Source organism: Haplochromis burtoni, unplaced genomic scaffold, assembly GCF_018398535.1.
Source record: "Haplochromis burtoni strain Fernald_Lab_line unplaced genomic scaffold, NCSU_Asbu1 Contig_14, whole genome shotgun sequence".
Classification (NCBI taxonomy): domain Eukaryota; kingdom Metazoa; phylum Chordata; class Actinopteri; order Cichliformes; family Cichlidae; genus Haplochromis; species Haplochromis burtoni.
The window spans coordinates 287383-305931 of NW_024582375.1; the positions used below are offsets into that span (position 1 = coordinate 287383).

General features: G+C 39.3%; 1 protein-coding gene across 1 annotated transcript in view; it reads right to left on the minus strand.

The window, feature by feature from the left end:
- Positions 1-18549, minus strand: part of pdzrn4 (PDZ domain containing ring finger 4) — a 46509-nt gene that overhangs the window by 9917 nt on the left and 18043 nt on the right. The window contains exons 3-5 of the mRNA XM_005915583.2: positions 9382-9647; positions 8495-8597; positions 1447-1545 (exon numbers count right to left, since the gene is read on the minus strand). Coding sequence (XP_005915645.1) covers positions 1447-1545; positions 8495-8597; positions 9382-9647 — 468 coding nt within the window. The remainder of the gene's footprint in view (positions 1-1446; positions 1546-8494; positions 8598-9381; positions 9648-18549) is intronic.

Genomic DNA, 18549 nt, shown 5'->3' on the forward strand with positions numbered 1-18549 from the left:
TGCACCGCCGCTCTTTTATGTCATGTTAGGAGAAAAGTCTGTTTTTTGATGTAGAAATGACACTCATTTTTCTTGCCTCCTATTTTTGATATGATGCGGGTTGATTTTCTCAGGTACTTGTGTCATGTAAAGGAAATGGAGATACATACGAAGCAGTGAATAAAAGCAATGACAGAAAGAAGGGAAAGAAGAAACTAAAAACATGTGTTTGTGGCATAAACATCGTTGTGTTTAGCAGAATGAAGCAGCAGTGCATATTTTTCAAAATGCATCTCAGTGGATATGCATATAAGCTACGGCACCACCCAAAGCCCTCAACAACTACTTCATAAACTTTGTTGTTCTTGCATTGAAGATCAAGAGATTTAGCGATATGCAGAAAAAGCGAAACTTGGTGGAGTGGGGTTGAAGAAAAAAAAAGCATGCCTTTCTGGAAGTTACACCAATACTGCATGCATTATAATACTGGGAATTAGCATTTCTATCCTTCTATCAAACGTATAAAAATAGATCTGTTATGCCGGTTGGAGCCGTCACAATCTGCCGAGGTTCAGCAGGTGCCTGCGCTTTTTTTCTTTCCCTTTTTTTCTCCTTTTCATGCTTTTCGAAAACTAACAGGTGAAAAACCGGAGGAATAAGTGACATCTCGCAGAGTTACAGTGTGTATGAAATTATTTCTGAAAAGACTGAAAATGAGCTAACCACACTGCATGTCTTTGTGTTTCTGCCATTTATCTCCTTATGTTGCTGAGCTAATCCTCACTGTAGCTCTTACTTTTCCCAGCCTTGCCTTTTGTGTTCATAATGGGATTGAAATTGCACCTGCAGTCAAACTAAACATTGAACATTATTGAATTCGTTTCGCAGCCCCTATAATTCTATCATTCATTCAGCTCTGTCATGGAAAAATGTAATAATTTGTTTTCATTTTGTGTTATTTAAGGTGTTTTTTTTTCAACAGGAAGCAGCGCAAATCATTTGAATAAAAAAAAAAGAACATCCGTAATGCATTTCTTCTTTCATTTGTGCGTTTGGCATTCAGATGGTGGATTCCACTAAATGTGCCATTTAATATATTGTGTGTTGGGGGTTGTCGCTCAGAGCTTATTAAAACCTTCAATTCAAACTTGTTTAAGAGGAGGGAATGAGAAAGTCAGGAAGGGAATCACATTTCAAAGCTGACTTCCTTTTTTGTTCATGCATGTCTTATTCTGAGTTTATATTTGACTAGCAAACATGTGCTCTGCTTTCGTATGTAAAAACAAGAATTCTTCTGTGATTTCATCCTTTCTTTGACTTTTTATCACTCCAAACAAAGCTGATCATGGGGCCCCGGTTTATTACGTGATCAGGCAGCTTTGTCCCTTATTGAATTTAATCATTTTTTATTTTTAAGGGCTTCACTGCAGGACAGTTTTCTATCAGAAGTGTTGTTTCTGTCCCCACCTGGCTCACATAGATCCCAGTGTCCTCCTCATCATCAGTCCTGTAGCACAGTGTCAGGCCCAGCTTTTCTTGGCTGTTCTGCCTGCATAGCTCCACTTCCTGTTGCAGAAACACGCACACACATAAAAAGAAAAACAGTAAGGACTCTTTGATCGGGACCATTTTACTCAAAAGAAAGGTATTGTTTTGCAGCCGCGGGATCTGGACACAGACTGCAGTCATTGAGTCAGCTACAAACTCCTCTGTATACCAGAGTATTCTAGAGTGAAGTCCTCTGTCTGACAGCTAATGCTTGGCCCAAACTGGGTCATGCAACAGGACAATGATTACCACTACAACACCTGCAAATCTTCAACAGAATGGCTTAAAAACAGAAGAGAATCAAGACCTTCAAGTTATTGCAGGTAAAGGTGATTCCACAAGGCAGTTTTTCACAAGACTGCACATTCTTCAGAGTCCGTTGAAAACTTTCTTTCTTACTTGACTTTATATACTTTCTGAGTAAAGACTTATAGTGCAGTCAGTCATTGTGTTATCGTGTACAAAAACCTATCAGTCTTTGCAGCTTGTTGCCAGATTAGCAGGGTGCTAGTCAGTCGTACTGATAACAGAATTTTTAATCAGCAGAAGATTTGTAAGGAAGCCTTTTGAATTTGGGTATTTTCAGCATCGAGAATCTACAGGCCGAGCAGGTTTTTCAGTTCCACGTTGTTTTACCGGGTGTTGCTTCAAAGAGACATATAACTGCAGTGATCACCAAACACGATAAGCAAGCAGAAACACATACAGCACAATAATTTATATAGTCCAAGTATCGCATGACATCATATATATAGATATAGGCTCAAATGGAGCCCTGTCAAGCGATCTGTCAATCAATAACATGAAAGTCTGTCAAACGTAAACCGAACATGTGGCAGCATACTGTGCAGATCTTTGATGGCTGTTTTGATGCCATTTCATTCACTGATACCCTCCCACAGGAATTTTCTCTCAATTTAGCCTGACTCACAACTGGTTCCTTTTGATCTCAGCTGTGTCTAAATGTAATGCATAAAGATAACTCCAATGGTAATCTTTATTAACCCCTCAGTGCCAAATTCATTTCACTGCTGTGATATGAAAGGCGGGGTGGGGGATGGATTGTGTGGGATAGATTGTGGGGTATAAAGACGCTGAGGGTGGGTGTGGTGTTCATAGGGGGCAAGAATTAAAAATCCCCAGCCCCCTTTTTTTCTGTCATGGGAAGCCACGATGGCAAAGATTGACAGGGGGAAGAAATTAATTTCTTTGGCATGTTATCCCCCTGTGGAAGCAGCCCTGACCTTCAGAGGTTGGGTGGGGCGTGCAAAGGAGTTTACAATATTGCAACACCATGTGCTGGTTTTGACAAGCCACACTCCTCAGCAGTTTAGTACACTGGTTGATTTGTACAGCCCCTGGCAGTGAAATAACAACTGCATGCAGTGAGATCAGGCAGCACTAATGCCTAACGTCAGTGCACATTGGGCGGTTCGCCAGGTTTCAGTGGATTACTGGATGCCTGGATCCACGGGTGCTAAAGCTACGAAGTGATTTGATTAGTGATGATTGGATCATAATCTGTGCCGCTGAGTTTGGAGCATGGCACAGCAATGACTTAAAAAGTCATTTCATCCGGCTTGCAATGCATATGACAACTGCTGTGGTTTCCCAGCCTAAATAGGGAGGATCACATTTACCACATGTTACAAATATATGGGAGAAATAACGACACATTGACAATGGGTGGCATTTTATTACCACATTAAACATCTGGTAGTAACATTTCACTTTTATATGCACTTAACTGTTACTTCATGTTTCATTTTAAAAGAAATAGCTGCCAAGTGTAATGTTCACTGCCTCATTGTGTCCTCATTGTGGCTGATGACGATGCTGATGATATCCTTTCATCTTTAGCTGTTTCGAAGTGGCAGTCTTTGAATTTATAGTGATCATAATTCAGTCAATCCGAAAAAGATTGTGGATGATTTTAAATGACAGGCTTCCCACTGATTGCCATTTATTGCAGTAAATAGGTAATAGTACCTTTGTTCATTCTGTATTTTACTTGTTTTTCAGGCTTACTGTTCACATTTTGCTTGAGCTTCACTGAGCTTTTCAGCTTTTAACTGTTAGTTATGTTAGAGATATTTCAGCTTAGTTGAATTCAACTGATTAAGCATTAGGGAATTAAGCGGATGTGACTGTAGTAGTAGTAGTCTTTACCAGCTGTATAAGGAAATACTGTTTGTTAGGGGCAGAGTGTCCAAAAACCAAGCTATAAATTGGGGCTGTGAGTTTTGAAACACAGAAATCTACCTGCTGCAGAGAGTTTAGTTACAGCTCGAAATAACTGCAGAAATATTGCAGTTTCATCGTACGTTTGTTTTTTCTTAATTCTTTCAAATTTGTTTAATTTTGATCCAGAGAAAGTGGTACCAGGCCTTTTTGCATTTTTTTCATTTTGCTTTATACTTCCACAACCCAGCGCTCAATAGGACCCTTTGTTCTTGCACATCTGTTTGCATACCAGTATTTGCTTCAATCTTGGTTTGGAAGATTAAAAATTCAGCATTTGAAGTTTGGCACCTGTTGACAGTCCATAATTACGACATTAGAACAGGATTAATTTGGCAAACAGATAACTGAATGCTGTCTGGCAGGCAGCTGCCACTTTATTAACCACACTATGCAACCTGGTGATCACACTGAGTCTTCATTAAAATCCGTTCTTCCTCAATATTACTTTGCCTGGTAGGTGGATATAAAAGATCAAAATGTGTCTGAAGAAAATACCCATTTCCATACCCGCATGGTACTGGGTACCCTAACTGCAATGGCTTGCTATTCAACTGTGAACTTTATCTTTTAGAATAGTAATCAAAGCATCCACATAAAAACTACTTTGAAAGTCTGTTGCTACTTGACGATATTGTGGTATGGTACATTTGGCAGGGTATTATGACTGCAGGGGTACCCATGTGTACGATCAAACTGAAGTGAAGCTAAACCTGTCAGTCAGAAGTAATGTTCCTGGGAATTGCAGCCCTATTCTGTTTCATCCAACAGGAAAGCAATTCATGTTTCAGTTAGATACACATGAATGGACAGAGGAAAGTGTAGACAGCTGATTTGATGTGTGTGCTTGTGCATAGATGTGTGTGCTGACCTTGTTCTGATACTACTGCTATTACCACACACAAGCCCTCCGCCCCTCAACCTTCCCCAGACCCACACAGGAGAATCTTTTATCCAGACGACTGTAAAGGTAAGACCACAGCTGGCAGCAGACAATACCCTAATGACCCACAATGCAGTTCACTGAACCAGGAAGTGCCTATTAAACCAGCGAAGGCACCTCGGGAGTAGCAAATATCACCCATCACTGTCACCTGGCATGATATTGAGGTCTACTGGCTGATTGGTACGGTTCATCTGTCACAATGGAGACACTTGCAAGTGCACGTGGTAAATGTGCTCTTTTAATCACAAGATTTTAGTAAGAAGGAAAAAGAAACTTAGAGATTAGCAAATTTAAGAACAATAAGCATAAATCATCCACTCAACCAAACGATATACACTCAATGGGCACTTTATTAGGCACACCAAGTATCAGGTTGGACCCCATTTTGCCTTGAGAACTTTTTTAATTCTTCTTCAGATACTTGGTCCATACTGGCACGATAGTATATATATGCAAACAACTGCTGCAGATTAGTCAGCTGAACATCCATAATGTGAATCTCCTGCTCCACCACATCCCAGAGGTGCTCTATTGGATTTAAATGTGGTGAATGTGGAGGCCAATTGAGTACATTGTTATGTTCAAGAAACCAGTTTGAGATCATTTAATCTTTGTGACATGGCACACTACCTTGCTGCAAGCAGCCAACAGAAGATACTGCCAGTAAACTGTGAATGGACAGAGTCAGTAGCAATATTTAGATAGGCTGTGGCTTTAAACAATGTATAGTTAGGGCCAAAACAAGGCAGTATGGATTCATGACAAATCTGATGCCAAATTCTGATCCTGTTTCATTTTCATAGAAGAAATTGAATTTTGGTGAACCCGTGGGAATTATAGCTTCAGTTTTCTGTTGTCAGCTGACAGGAATGGCACCCAGTGTTGGTTTTTGCTGCTGTAGCCCATCTACTTCAAGGGTGAATGTGTTGCGCATTCAGAGATACTGAATGTGTGGTTGTAATTATGGTTATTTGAGTTCCTACTGCTTTCCTATCAGCTATAAGCAGTCTGATTAAGATAAGATAAGATAAGCCGCTGAATTGATTTTTTTCTTTTTCAGAACATTCTTTATAAACCCAGAGATGATTGTGCAGAAAAATCTCAGTAGATCAGCAGTTTCATACTCAGTCCAGCCTGTCTGGTATCACCAACCATCCATGCCATGTTCAAAGTCACTTAAATCATCTTTCTTCCCCCTTTCTTGCTCGGTTTGAACTTTAGCTGCAGTATTCATGTTGGCTTTGTCTTCATGCCTAAATGCATCAAGTTGCTGTCATTTGATGAGCTATTTAGATATTAGCATTAACAAGCAGTTAAACAGGTGTACATACCGAAGTGGGTTGTGATAAATTCTTTTAGCAGTTTGCTAACAAAACCTTGCTCAATACACATGGTCCTGATCTGGGACACATTGCCTTGGAATATGCACAGCTGTGGTTTGTCATTATTGGTGCCCAGAGAACACATCTTAATGATGATCCCGTCACGTTTACAATAGCACCTATAAGGCAGCACCACATTTGTGCTTGTTTGTTAAATGCCTTGTCAGCTAAACGTGATGAATAATTAGTGTATTTTAAGTGGTCCCCTGACACCTAACTTTAACAAGTTAATTACTGGTCTAAAACAATGACCTCACAATTGAAATTCCCTTCAGCTTCAGCTGTACATTGCTAATAGCTAATTAGGCAGTCATGAGAAGCTAGAATTATAATTGACATGCTAAATATTGCATAGCTGTGTATATACTGTGAACATGTTAACATTCTGGCATTAGTAAAGAACTTGCCTTGAATTCCACGGCTAAAGACTCTTGTTATGATATACAACAGATAGCCACTTTAATTAAAATGCCACAGATTTCATCTACAAGTTTTTTTCCCTCTCACTGAAACAATGAGTGCTTGCTCTATTCACAATTTCTATTCAGCTTGAAGTGACTGACTGAAAAGGCGCACAAATATTTCTGACAGACAGTTCGTGATAAAAGGGAAACTAACTGCCTGTGAATAAAACATACAGGTAATTCAACTGGGAGGCTTTTCAGAGAGGGATTTTCTTTTTGTACAATTATATGAAGAATGGCCTTCCGCACTAAATCCAGGGACTTTGCTATGCTATACAAAACAATCTAAAGAGCAGATGCTGCTTTGACAAGGGGTGGCCAATTTTCTTCTATTACTGCAGTCTGCAATTTTTCTTGTATTGTTAGATTTGTGAGCATCGTACATCTTGGCCAACCTTGTATTATCCTCTTAGATTGTGTATAACTGACACATGGTGTCCTCTGTTCTCCTACATCAATGGAAAATAAGTTTTATCTGTTCTTATTAAAATAACATCATTAGCTAAATGAGGTTTTTATTCCACAGGTATTGTGCAATGTCTGTCTTTAGGTCCAGATAGAGTTTTGATGCGTACTGAAGGACTTTTATTGGAAAGTCAGTTGCAGAAACAAGAGAGAAATAGCAGAAAGCAAAGGATGTAAACTGGAAATGCCATTGGTCGTGATCAAATATCAGATTTTGGTATTTTAATTTATGAATTTGAAACTGCTGGTGCCAGGAGAAAACTTTAAGAATGCAGAAATATGTGCCGTTATGTGAAAAGGTTTCACGGGACTCTCTGCATTACTGTAAAAAACTAAGGACAACCCAATAATCCAAGAGCTTGTAGAACCAGAAATATCTTGAAGTAATCATTTTCTGTCTGATTTTATCAGTCTTTCACTTTGTTGTGGAGGAACTCTGGCCCACTATTCTTTATAGCACTGCTTCGGTTCATTAAGGTTTGCAGAAGTGTTTATGCACTGTTCTGTAAGGTCCATACACAGTATTTCAGTCAGGTTGATCCCTGGACGGAGCCATTGCAACATTTTGATTCATTTCTTTTTCAGCTATTCTCTCGTAGGTCTGCTGTTGGGATTATTGCCCTGTTGCAGTACCAAGTTTTAGACAGACAGCCTCACATTTGATTCCAGAATAAGAATATTTTGGCATACAGTGTAGTTCATGGTCAACTCAATGACAGCAAAGTGCCCATGTCCTGTGGCTGCAAAACAAACCCAAATCATTACCACTTTGATATCATATGTTTAAAGTGCATTGTTTCAGAGGTCTGTAGTAGTAAAGAACCTGGCTTACTTACCCACCTAATTCCTATGGAAGAAGTACATGTGTACTTGTATAGCAGGATTGGCCACTTGTGTAAATAAATCTACATGTCTGAGTTCACAGCAGTTTTTTTTAAGCTAATTTTGTCAACTTTGCTACAGTTTTTGCTATTAAGTTAAACAATTACTTTATTGCACTGCAAGGTGGCAACTGCTTTCATTTTGTTATAACTGAATTCAGTGTTGTACACAAACACTCATAATGGAAATTTGATCTTGTAAAAGGAAATGTTAGGGCTGTGTTATTGCTAGTGCTATGGACTCCTAGAATTGTAGCGTAAAATTAAAACCTAACCTAAACAGTCTAGCCTAGCTAGCTGCCAGATTATCTCATTATAGGTTGTCCATCCAGATCATTTCATAGCATATATTATCCCCATGTTTGTTTGTCTAAAGGATGCAAGGTTTTCTTTATCTTATTGTTCCACTAAGTTCTTTTCATTTGTAAATTTGGTGTAGGTTCAAACAAAAAGGAGATTTTGTTTTCTTTTAGCAAAGACGTTTGTGTATGCGAGGTGCGAGGAAGAGGTCCCTAACGGTGGCTGGTTAGAAAAAATGTAACACATACTCTTAAGAGTGATCACTGAAAAGATGATGCAAGACTGTACCTCATACTCATACTCTACGATCCTCTCCACATCTGCTGTGGTGTTAGACAGGTACTCTGGACATTCATAAAACTCATGTTCCATAGTGTGGATTGAGTGACAGCTAGAAAGAAGAAAAAGTAGAATGTTAAAAGATCATTAAAATATGTGCTGGTTATCTCTTTGCTTCATGGCAGTTTATTTCAGTTTAGTCAGATCATTAAATAGACAGAAGTTGTTCAAATCCATGTAGCGATATTGCAGACACCACACAAGGGCTGTATAATTTCATGTAAAGGACAGCTATGTTGCCAGCTATTGTAAGTTATTATTTTATATCACATTTCTTAATAATGATTCTCATTTCACCACAAAACTCCAAACAAGCAATTTGGTAATCAACTATTGCTCTCATAAAACCATGACCTCTGCAAAATTGTCACAATGTAACAGCCTCTCTGTAGTCACTGACCACGACTAGCATATTCGTAGTTTTATGGGACAAAGTGATTTCATTTGTTGCCAAGCCAAGCCCTGTAAACAGCCACAGAATGGATGTAGCATCAAAATGCCTGCTCTATCAGCCCATTGGCTTTTAATCGCCCAGCAAAAGGTCCCATTACAGAAAATGGATGTAGCACACCGAAGCAATTATTACATGCGGGTTTGGCTCTGCATAATGATATCAGAGTACTTAGCGTTCCAGGGGGTTTCCAAACCATGATACGGCTGCTTAATAGCTACTAGGAAATGAAAGAAAACGGCGTTGAAACCTCCGGTAAGCTTCAGATTCATTTGGGCCAGGAAGAGTATAATTCCCTAGTTGTGGTTAAAAACATTTAGAGGAAGGATCTCCATCCTATGTAACATTAACACTCATTTACCTTTACGTAAATGCTTGCCCTCACCTGTCAGACAGCAGGAAGGGACAAATGTCAGGGACTGGTGGGGTAGCAGGCCGAAGCTTGGCCAGTGCCATAATATGTTCAAAGGTGATGTCTGTTTGCGTGCACACATCGACCACACACACGTCCTGCGGCGAGCTGGTGCCGTTTTGTACGACAGCCGCCGCGGCTCTGGTGGGGGTACGTCGGAGAACCTGGACAACGATAGGGTCTCGCCTGATGGCCTCCACCACTGCTTCATCATGTTCGACCTTGGCCAAACCATTTACCTGGGGGAAAACAGAAAGCAAATAGTTTCAGGAAGTGAGTCTTGCAATGTGTCACTGTGAGAAAGCAAAGGAAACAAGCCTTGTATTTAAGATCCCAGTGTTTTTTTTGTTAATCCAGGATGCATCTGACAGCCATCCACGCTCTTTTCAGGAGCAACTGGTTCCACATTCACACCTGGAAATCTCAGTACAGCTATAACTCTCCACAGTTAAGCACTAATAGCTTCCAATGAAGCAACTACCACATCAGTTAAGTGCTTTTATAAAGGGCACTTTGCCTGTAATTCTTGATGCCGAGAGCACCTTACATATAGCACTCTCCTGTTTTGTTTTGTTTTTTAACAATGCAGCACACTTTTCCCAGCAGGTTCAAACATTTTAACTGTTGACCAGTTATTCAAAAATGTGCTAACCTTTCAACTGGTAGTAAATCCACAGAGACTGTACTAGAAAATACAGAGAATGCTTTTGAGAATACTCCCTAAGCATGCTTTAATGAGCAGTTTTGCCTCATGTTCTTCTGCAAATCAGTCTAACTCAGATACATTATTTACTCTGAATCCCAACCATTAGGCCCATTAGATGCAGATGCAGAATAATAATAATGATTTAGGGAAATGAGCAAAGTGGAGTGAGTAGACTTCACCCCACTGGGAGCACCAGTTTTAGCAAGTAGCACTTACTTAAATCGCAAGATCAGAAAATGTTGAGCCACAGGAGAGGCAACTGAGAACAGATATGCTGGTAAAAATTCATTACCAAAGTGTCGTGATTCCTACACTATGGGTGGACATGTTTGTGCTTTAACTTGGAGTGTAAACAGTGTAAAGATCTCCTTTAAAGATAAACCAAAGCATGAACCAATTTGTGGGTCTGGAGAATTGTTATAACCCTGAATAAATGAAACACAGAAACAACGTATGGTCCTCCAGTTGATCCAGTCAAGTTGCTACAGTTTCTGTATATTCTTATGTACCTATTTCTTTAATGAGCTCAATGTCACCTTAACACTTTTACTGAATTGACCTACAGAATTTTGACCTGTGCTGACATTTAGCATTGGTCAAGCAACCGACCCTTTGGGAAGTGCTCATTAGCAGCAAAGTCTGTGTTTTGTACAACTGGTTTTTGCTATTATGTTGCACTCATATGTGACATTTGTTGCCGTTTTTAGGACTAATACAAGTTCATCATTACACACCAAATCCTGGCAACTACACCTTTGAAATCAAAACCTGTAACTGAAATGTCCCGGTTTACTCTGTTTATGCTCATCCTAAAGAACGTGTCGAGAAAGTTTCATCACATATTTGAGTTGTAATGAGGTCCAGATGGGCACATTAATCTCCAATCAGTAGGAATGCTCTGTAAGGCCGAAACTGTTTGTTCGGGTACACCTGCCGGCGTGTTTACCTGCTGTTGTTCCTCTATTCAACCTGACTATTGAGGAGGTAAATGGGCGAGATTAATAGCCAGCAGATGTGACAAAGACCGGGGATAATGACTCAGAACGTGTAGGTTTTACGTGCATGTGTGTTTGTCTGCAAGTGTTTGTGAATCACGCATTTTGAAGATCATATGCATTAAATCTATGGCTTTTGGGATAATTAAGCCACAAATGAGGAGATAAAGAGATGCAGACAAGTTCGAAAAATGTTTTAAAGCTTTGAGACAATTAAGATGTGGACTGTGGAGACATTTTCTGAGTCACAAAGTAAATTTATGTATTTCTTTTTCTTGCGCATTTGCAGCTCCCTGCTGTTGATGCGTTTTTAACTTGTGAATTTCATTAAGTCACAGCATCTACCTTTCTATCTGTATGTGTGTGGGGGTGTGAATAAGCATATATGGGAGCAGTGCATCCATAAGCACTAGGTGTATTAAGACATATATAGGCGTGCAGATTCCATCAATATGAAGCAGTAATTCCATTTTGATGACAAGATCCCTTTCTCATTACTGAAGCATGCTCCTGTGACCAAGGTGACAAAGAGACAATATTACAGCATTGCATCATCTATATGACCCGCAGAAGCTCCAAGAGGGTGTTAAAAATAGCATCAGTTCAAGGGGGCCCATGGGGACAGCTGTAATGAACCAACAATCTAAGCAGAGCCTTCATATACTTCTGAAGTTAAAGGTTATCATTGCCAATAAAAAGCGTTCCCAGTAGACTTAAACTAAAGCTTCTTTTCTGTCCAAACATTCTTCCTGAAAGGTCGAGGTCCAAAGCGGTCTGCTACACCTGGAGTGGAATGAATTTTGTATACTGTAGTTCATGTGTGTGTTTCTTTAGGTGTTCAGCCAGCGCAGTGTTGGCAATAAGTCGATCAGTAAGTCGAATAAGTATCAAAAGCCTACTGTTTGACCGTTTTATAGTTGTACTTAAGGTTTACCATTTTCCAAACTTCATTTTATGAATAGAAAAAATAAAGTTTCAAAACTTAAAATTGAATTAAAATAAAATATCAAGATATCTGTATATCTAATTTCTAATATAATATATAAATGATTTATTTCAAGGGAGCTTAACAGTGCCAAACAAATTCTATAGAGTAGCAGATGCTGCTACTGCTGCTAATTCTGCAATAGTTAGGTAATTAGTAAGATATCTTTAATATGTACTTTTTATATAAAGTATGCTTGAAATTATCTGCTGTCTGTAGCTATAACAAACTGATGTCTTCACACATTACAGCATCAATACAGATTTTTGAGTAATTGTAATTAGTAAAGAAAATGTAGCTTAGCTTATCTTTAGCTAGTGCTGTCTTCCCAGATAGGTTGGACCAGCAGATACGTCTCGCTATCAATGGGTCCCCTTTTGTCTCCAGAACTGTCTTAATTCTTGATGACATAGATTCAGCAAAGTGCAAGAAACCAATTGAGCTTTGTGACATGGCATATGATGCTGCTAAAAGCAGTCATCAGGAGAGCTACACTTTGACCTCAAAGGAATGGACCTGGTTAGCAACAATACTAAGGTATGGTGTGGTGCCTAAAAATACGTCTAGTTGGTACTAAGGGGTCTAAAGTATACCAAGAAAATATCCGCCACATCATTACACCACCAGTAGCAGCCTGAAACGCCCATAAAAGGCAAGATGAATCCATGCTTTAATGTTGTTTACACTAAATTCTGATGCTAACATCCAAATCAAGAATCATCAGAACAGGCAACATTTTTCTATTTTCTGTTTTTGTCCAAGTTTCCTGTTTTTAGCTGATAAGGGTGGCACCCAATGTGGAGTTCTGCTGTTTTAGGCGTAGGCATGATGATCTTCTGCGTGGTTATTTAAATAACTGTTACCTTCCTATCAGCTGAAAGTAGTCTGGCCATTCTTCTCTAACACCAACAAGCCATTTTCTCCCTTCCTGTCTTCCTTCACTCACCCCCAATCAGTCACGGCACATGGCCCGAGCCTGGTTTTGCTGTAAGTTTCTTCTTTTTAAAAGGAAGTTTTTCCTTCCCACTGTCACCAAGTGCTTGCTCATTTGGGGTTTTTCTCTCATGTTATTGTAGTTTTTACCTTACATTACAAAGTGCCTTTTCAGTTGTTATGATTTGATGCTAATTAACAAAAACTGAATTGAATTGAATATCAATGTTATCCTAGACTTACTTTAGTAAGCTGTCCCTTTCTTTGTCAAGTCTGAAATGTTAAAATTTTCTTTGATATTTTACTTTAATGACCAGAAAGAATTTGGTACTATCAAGCCTCACTTCCAAGCTCTCTGTAATATTTTGCTGCCTTTGATGCAGGCATTTCACACACCATTGCCTATAAAGGGTTACTAGTGGACCATGATGAAGAAATGATTGTTATATGTCTTGAGAGCGGGCTGAAAGTAGCACAGCATCTGGCCTAAAGCATTTAATATTCTGTATATGTCTGGTCACCCTTTAAATGTGTCAAAAGGTTTTATCAGTTAGCCACTAAGATGGTTAAATGTTGTTTCCTCTTTTGAAATCCAATAGGAGAGATAAGAAAAGCCAAGCGATAACAGCAAGTGTTTCTATGGGTGAGCTTGCGTCTAGCTGTACTTTTGAATGGTTGTGTTTGCTGCACAGAGATAAGATGGAAAGCACTCAGCCTCACAGCTAAATCTGACAGATATGGTGTCATTGTGAGCAAATGGAAGCCAACACACAGAGAAGACATGCACACACACACAATTCCAGCATTACATTAGCTCCAGACAGACTTTAAACAGCACTACGATATGGCTGCTGCAAGCACGTTTGACTGAATAATACCAGCATCTTCTACTGAATAAGTTCACAATGGGCCACGAAACAATAAGCTCCTGAACAGAACCTCCCTCCATTTATTCAACCCTGACCTCATCTGCCCCTGAAGAGATGCAAGCTCAACACCAGCAGTATTTTCTTTTTCTTTCTTTTGTTTTGTTTTGTTTTTTTGATCAGATCATGATCGCAATTTTTGTGAACCTAAGCTGAATGCATGCAAGACTGCTTTTACATTCATGGAAATTGTTATATTGTGATGAATAAGGAAATGCAGGTGGTGTGCCCTGGTAATCTGCCAAATCTCATTTCTCTTTCTTCTTTTGTTGTATTGAGATGATTCGAGAGGGCCCACTGTCAAATGTCTCATTTCAATAATAAAAGTCAATAATAAAACACATGCAATATCTCCTAGTGCTGCAGAAGCAAAGAAGCTCATGGTTTCATACATTTGAGTGACAGGCTGTTCAACTGGTGAGCTATATGCTCGGCCAACTGAATAAGATGTGATGCATGTATGACAAGCAACCAGGGAAAACTAGGAGAACAAATCTGAGTGGGATTAAATAAAGCTTTATTTGAATCAGCCTTTCTAAAGCCTTGATTTATATTATCATCTAAAGGTTTACATTATATAGACTTGTTTCGCAAAGCCTCAGATACATAGATTGGCTACATCCATTTTTTTATAAACAACCTTAGACCACTTACTGGTTTCGCTATTTTAATCTGTTGAAATCAGATGTTACAAGTGCATTTTACTGAGAAACTTGGCATCCCTGCACGCTCGTACAGCTTTTCAGTCAAGTCCACTGCTTATGCACCCTAACCCTTTTAATCCAATTTTATTTATGTAGGGCCAAATCAAAACGACATTAACCTCAAAGCACTTTATATTTTAAAGACCAACAATCTGGGGATGAACTGTCACTTGTGGGAAAGTAGGATGGAAAAAACCCATTTAAACAGGAAGAAACGTCTGTCAGAACCAGGCTCGGAAGGGGCAGCCATTTGCTGCAACTGGTTGGGATTGAATGGTTAATGAATTGAAAAAGAAATTCCATGCTGTATTAAATAAGATCTCATTCAAGAAGAGTTTACTAAGCACATGTAGCTTTTTCCAGTCAAGCCACATCCATCTTTTATATACAGTCTATGGTTAGTTATCCCTGTAAAGCCTGAACCATGAAATAATTGCCTGTAAATTCAAATTTTGGGAAGCTGGTATCTTTACTTTAATTTCCATTAAAATTGCAATCATAATTAATCATGGTAGCAATACATGTGTCTGTATGCATACATCGGATTTTTCAGGAATAGAAAAATTCACATAAATAATGTAGAGGACTCAAAAATGTATGTATGAGATATGATACACTTGGAGGTTTAGCCTGGAAGTGAACCTGTTAACAGTTAACTGCATTTAGCTGTAGAATTTGTAAACTGCTTCAGGTTTTAATTTGGTTAAACTAGAACACAATTCTTACAATGATTAATATCAGTTTAAAAATGGAGATTATGATTTGCTGTTCACGATTCTCCTTGACAAACATGGTTAATACAACACTGCTTTCTTGCCTGACTATAAGACATACTATCTTCTCTCAAATTCAAAACCAATCGCAAGCGATCTTTTGTTGATCAAGTGATCTTCAGTTTTTTCAAAGCGTGAGTGCCTTTTTATGTGATATGAAAAACCAAGCAGTTGAGCTTTAAATGGTCAAGTTTAGTTTCCTTGAAACTTTTAAAGTGCACTGAAGTAAGAAAAGAAAAAACACAGCATGCAAAAGCTGCCACTTTAAAGCCATTAGAGAATCTGTATAGCTTTTAGACGTGACAGAGCGGCTTAAGTTCAAATGCACCCCGGTCACAGCCAACTTCAAGCCGAGTGCGATGACTCTCTGAAGTAGATGAGTTTTACTGCGATTATTTTTAACCTATTTTTAATTAGAGAATATTGTCTGAGCACGTAGCTCTTTTGTTAGCAAAATAAATGTAAGAGAGGAAGTCCCTGTGCGTTTGTGTGTCTGTCCTTCACCATGCACTGTTCATGCAATCTACTTCACACTTGGTAAGTGTGCTGGCGAGGGTGAAGGCGTTTGGATGAGTGGTCCTCATATTTTGGCTCCAAGGTATTTTCTGTTTCTCTGTCACAGCAGGAATTTTTTCAGTGATCTTAGCCTTTGTGGTCAGGTAATGAAAGCAGGCTCACACTTTCTCACTGAGTGACTGCAGAGTGTGTTAAAGTCAAACTTATCACCCAACTATCAACTGTTCCACCATCTTTATTATCATTAATTCAGTCTAAGCAACTAACAAAAGGAAACTTTATGTTTGATTGTTTAGAAATGGCAAGCATGTTTTTAATGGCTTACTCCTACCAACTCAGGCCAATTGTTTTGGCTTGTGACCAACTGTAGCAGCTGGGGATGCGCTCAAGGGCACCTTAACATGCTTATAGTCACCTTAATAGCTGTCCATGGAGAGATGAATGTGTATTGTTGCACTGATCCAAACCAGAAACAATTCAGGTTTGAAACATTTAGAGCACGGCCTTTTTTCAGAAGGAGAAGCTCAGGATAAATCAGATTCTTTAAAAAAAACTTTATTTACTTTGTTTATTGTCCCGGTGCTTTTTTTTTTTTTTTTTTTAGATGGGCTTGTTCGTCTTTTCCAATCAGAAACTGTTCACTATGCATTGTACCGCTCTGCTGTTTTACATTTCTGTATCACACCAATTAATCAAAGTGACAAGGTATTTAATGAGAGGCAATTAGAGTGTTAACCAAAATGCAAATCAGACGGGGAGGCAGACCGGGAAGGGGGCGGGGGGCATTTTGTGTGTGTGTGTGTGTGATAAGCTAAGAGTTTACTAAATGCTTTTATTAGGACCCTTACTTGTCGAACTGAGTCAAGCAATTCCCACTTGGACTTGTCTGCACCTGCGATCGCATCCGTGTCCTGTGAGTGTGCGTTCAAGTTGTTACAAGTGTCCTTCAGTGATTTTTTTTTCTATGTTGGCTCCTGCATAACAGGCGAAAACAACCAATTAGTTCTACTCGAGGAAGATGGCATGACAACATGAAAAACAGATTAAAAAGCTGCTGTGGGGACGGATGTTAAGTAGCTCGCTCAGGTCACTCCCTTCCACATCACAGTGCCTGTGCGCTGAAGATTAGACTGTGTTTCCTCAAGGAAACACTCTTCACAACGCTGGCTTGTTGCTGCTGGAGCTTAGCCTCACAGGGAGCAAATGGTGGAAATGTTGCTACAGCGGAGTGTCCTTTAAATGGTCTGAAACTACAGAAGTTGGCGTTTTCCGTGTGTCTCTGTTTAATGATAATCGCTGAAAGTAACAGGCTGTTTTTTTGTCCTTCAACTACTTATCCTGCACTGAAAACCCTTCAACATGGGTCATGGTCACCTCTCAAGTGTGCTTAAACAAGATGTCGTTTTCTGCTCTGAAGATATGCTGTCATGTTTGTTTGGACAGTTAAAAGACAGTTTCTTATTTTTCCTTTTCCGTTCCAAGTTTTTTTTCTTTTTTAAATGCATTGATTAGCATTTTTAAACATTAAGAAGCCAGTAAGGATCAAAACTCAGCACATATCTGAGTTTGTAGATTTCACAAACTGTGGTAATATTTATTTTGTGAAAAACTATACAATCTAGGAATCCTTCAACCATATCTTGATGACTTAACCTTTGATTACAATCTGTTGTGGACACTGGAAAGGACAACTGGAGACATGAAGGATGTTGTAGTTAATCCTGGTGTATATCTGCTGCCTGGGGCACTTGCACAGTTGTAAGGGTATAATGTAAAGTCTCCGCAGACAAGTCTGCACACTCAGAAAAACTGATGGGCACAGAGATGTCTGCACAGACCTTCCCTCTCACAAATTTACATCACTTGGATCCATGTGGATCTTAGTGCGCTTGGAAAGTGTTGGTAATGGTTTGCAGGTGTAGCCTGGCTAGCTCAGTCGATAGAGCATGAGACTCTTAATCTCCGGGTCGTGGGTTCGATCCCCACGTTGGGGGAAGCTGTTTTAAGTACAGAAGATAGAGTTTGGTCCATCTTTCCCTTGTAATCTCAAAAAAACCATTTAGTTCACTGCTGCGAATTCTTTACGTAACTTCCTCAGAGATTCTCCAAAGTATTCTTTTTCTGATGGTTTTGTTTTTGCATTTCCACCTTCTCTTGACAGGATCTTTTTCTGCTCTAAAGTCTGCTCCAATAAGATTGGTTAATTCAGCTCAGTTGACAAACAGAAACCAAGAATCTTAAGCTACATCCAAACTGGAAGCATTTCACAGTGATGTGGTGACCATAGGAAGTGAATGACATTCTGCGAAGCGTAATTTAAGGTTCCTTAAATGTGTCCGCTCCCGTATACATTTTCATTTGGCCATTGAGCAGAGTGGGGTTTGCACCAAGTACACCTCCCATATGCATCTACTGAATGCTGATTGGGTGATAAATGGGCATGTATAGGACAAGGAGCATGAGTGGAGTTCACTGGGAACGGGGAGAAGCATCAAAACAAACAGTAAATAAATATGGCACAAAAAGCAGAGACATGAGCTGCAGTCTACACTTTTCTTCGTTTTTTTCTGTAGCAAAAATTCTGTCTCCCTCCCTTCAACGCC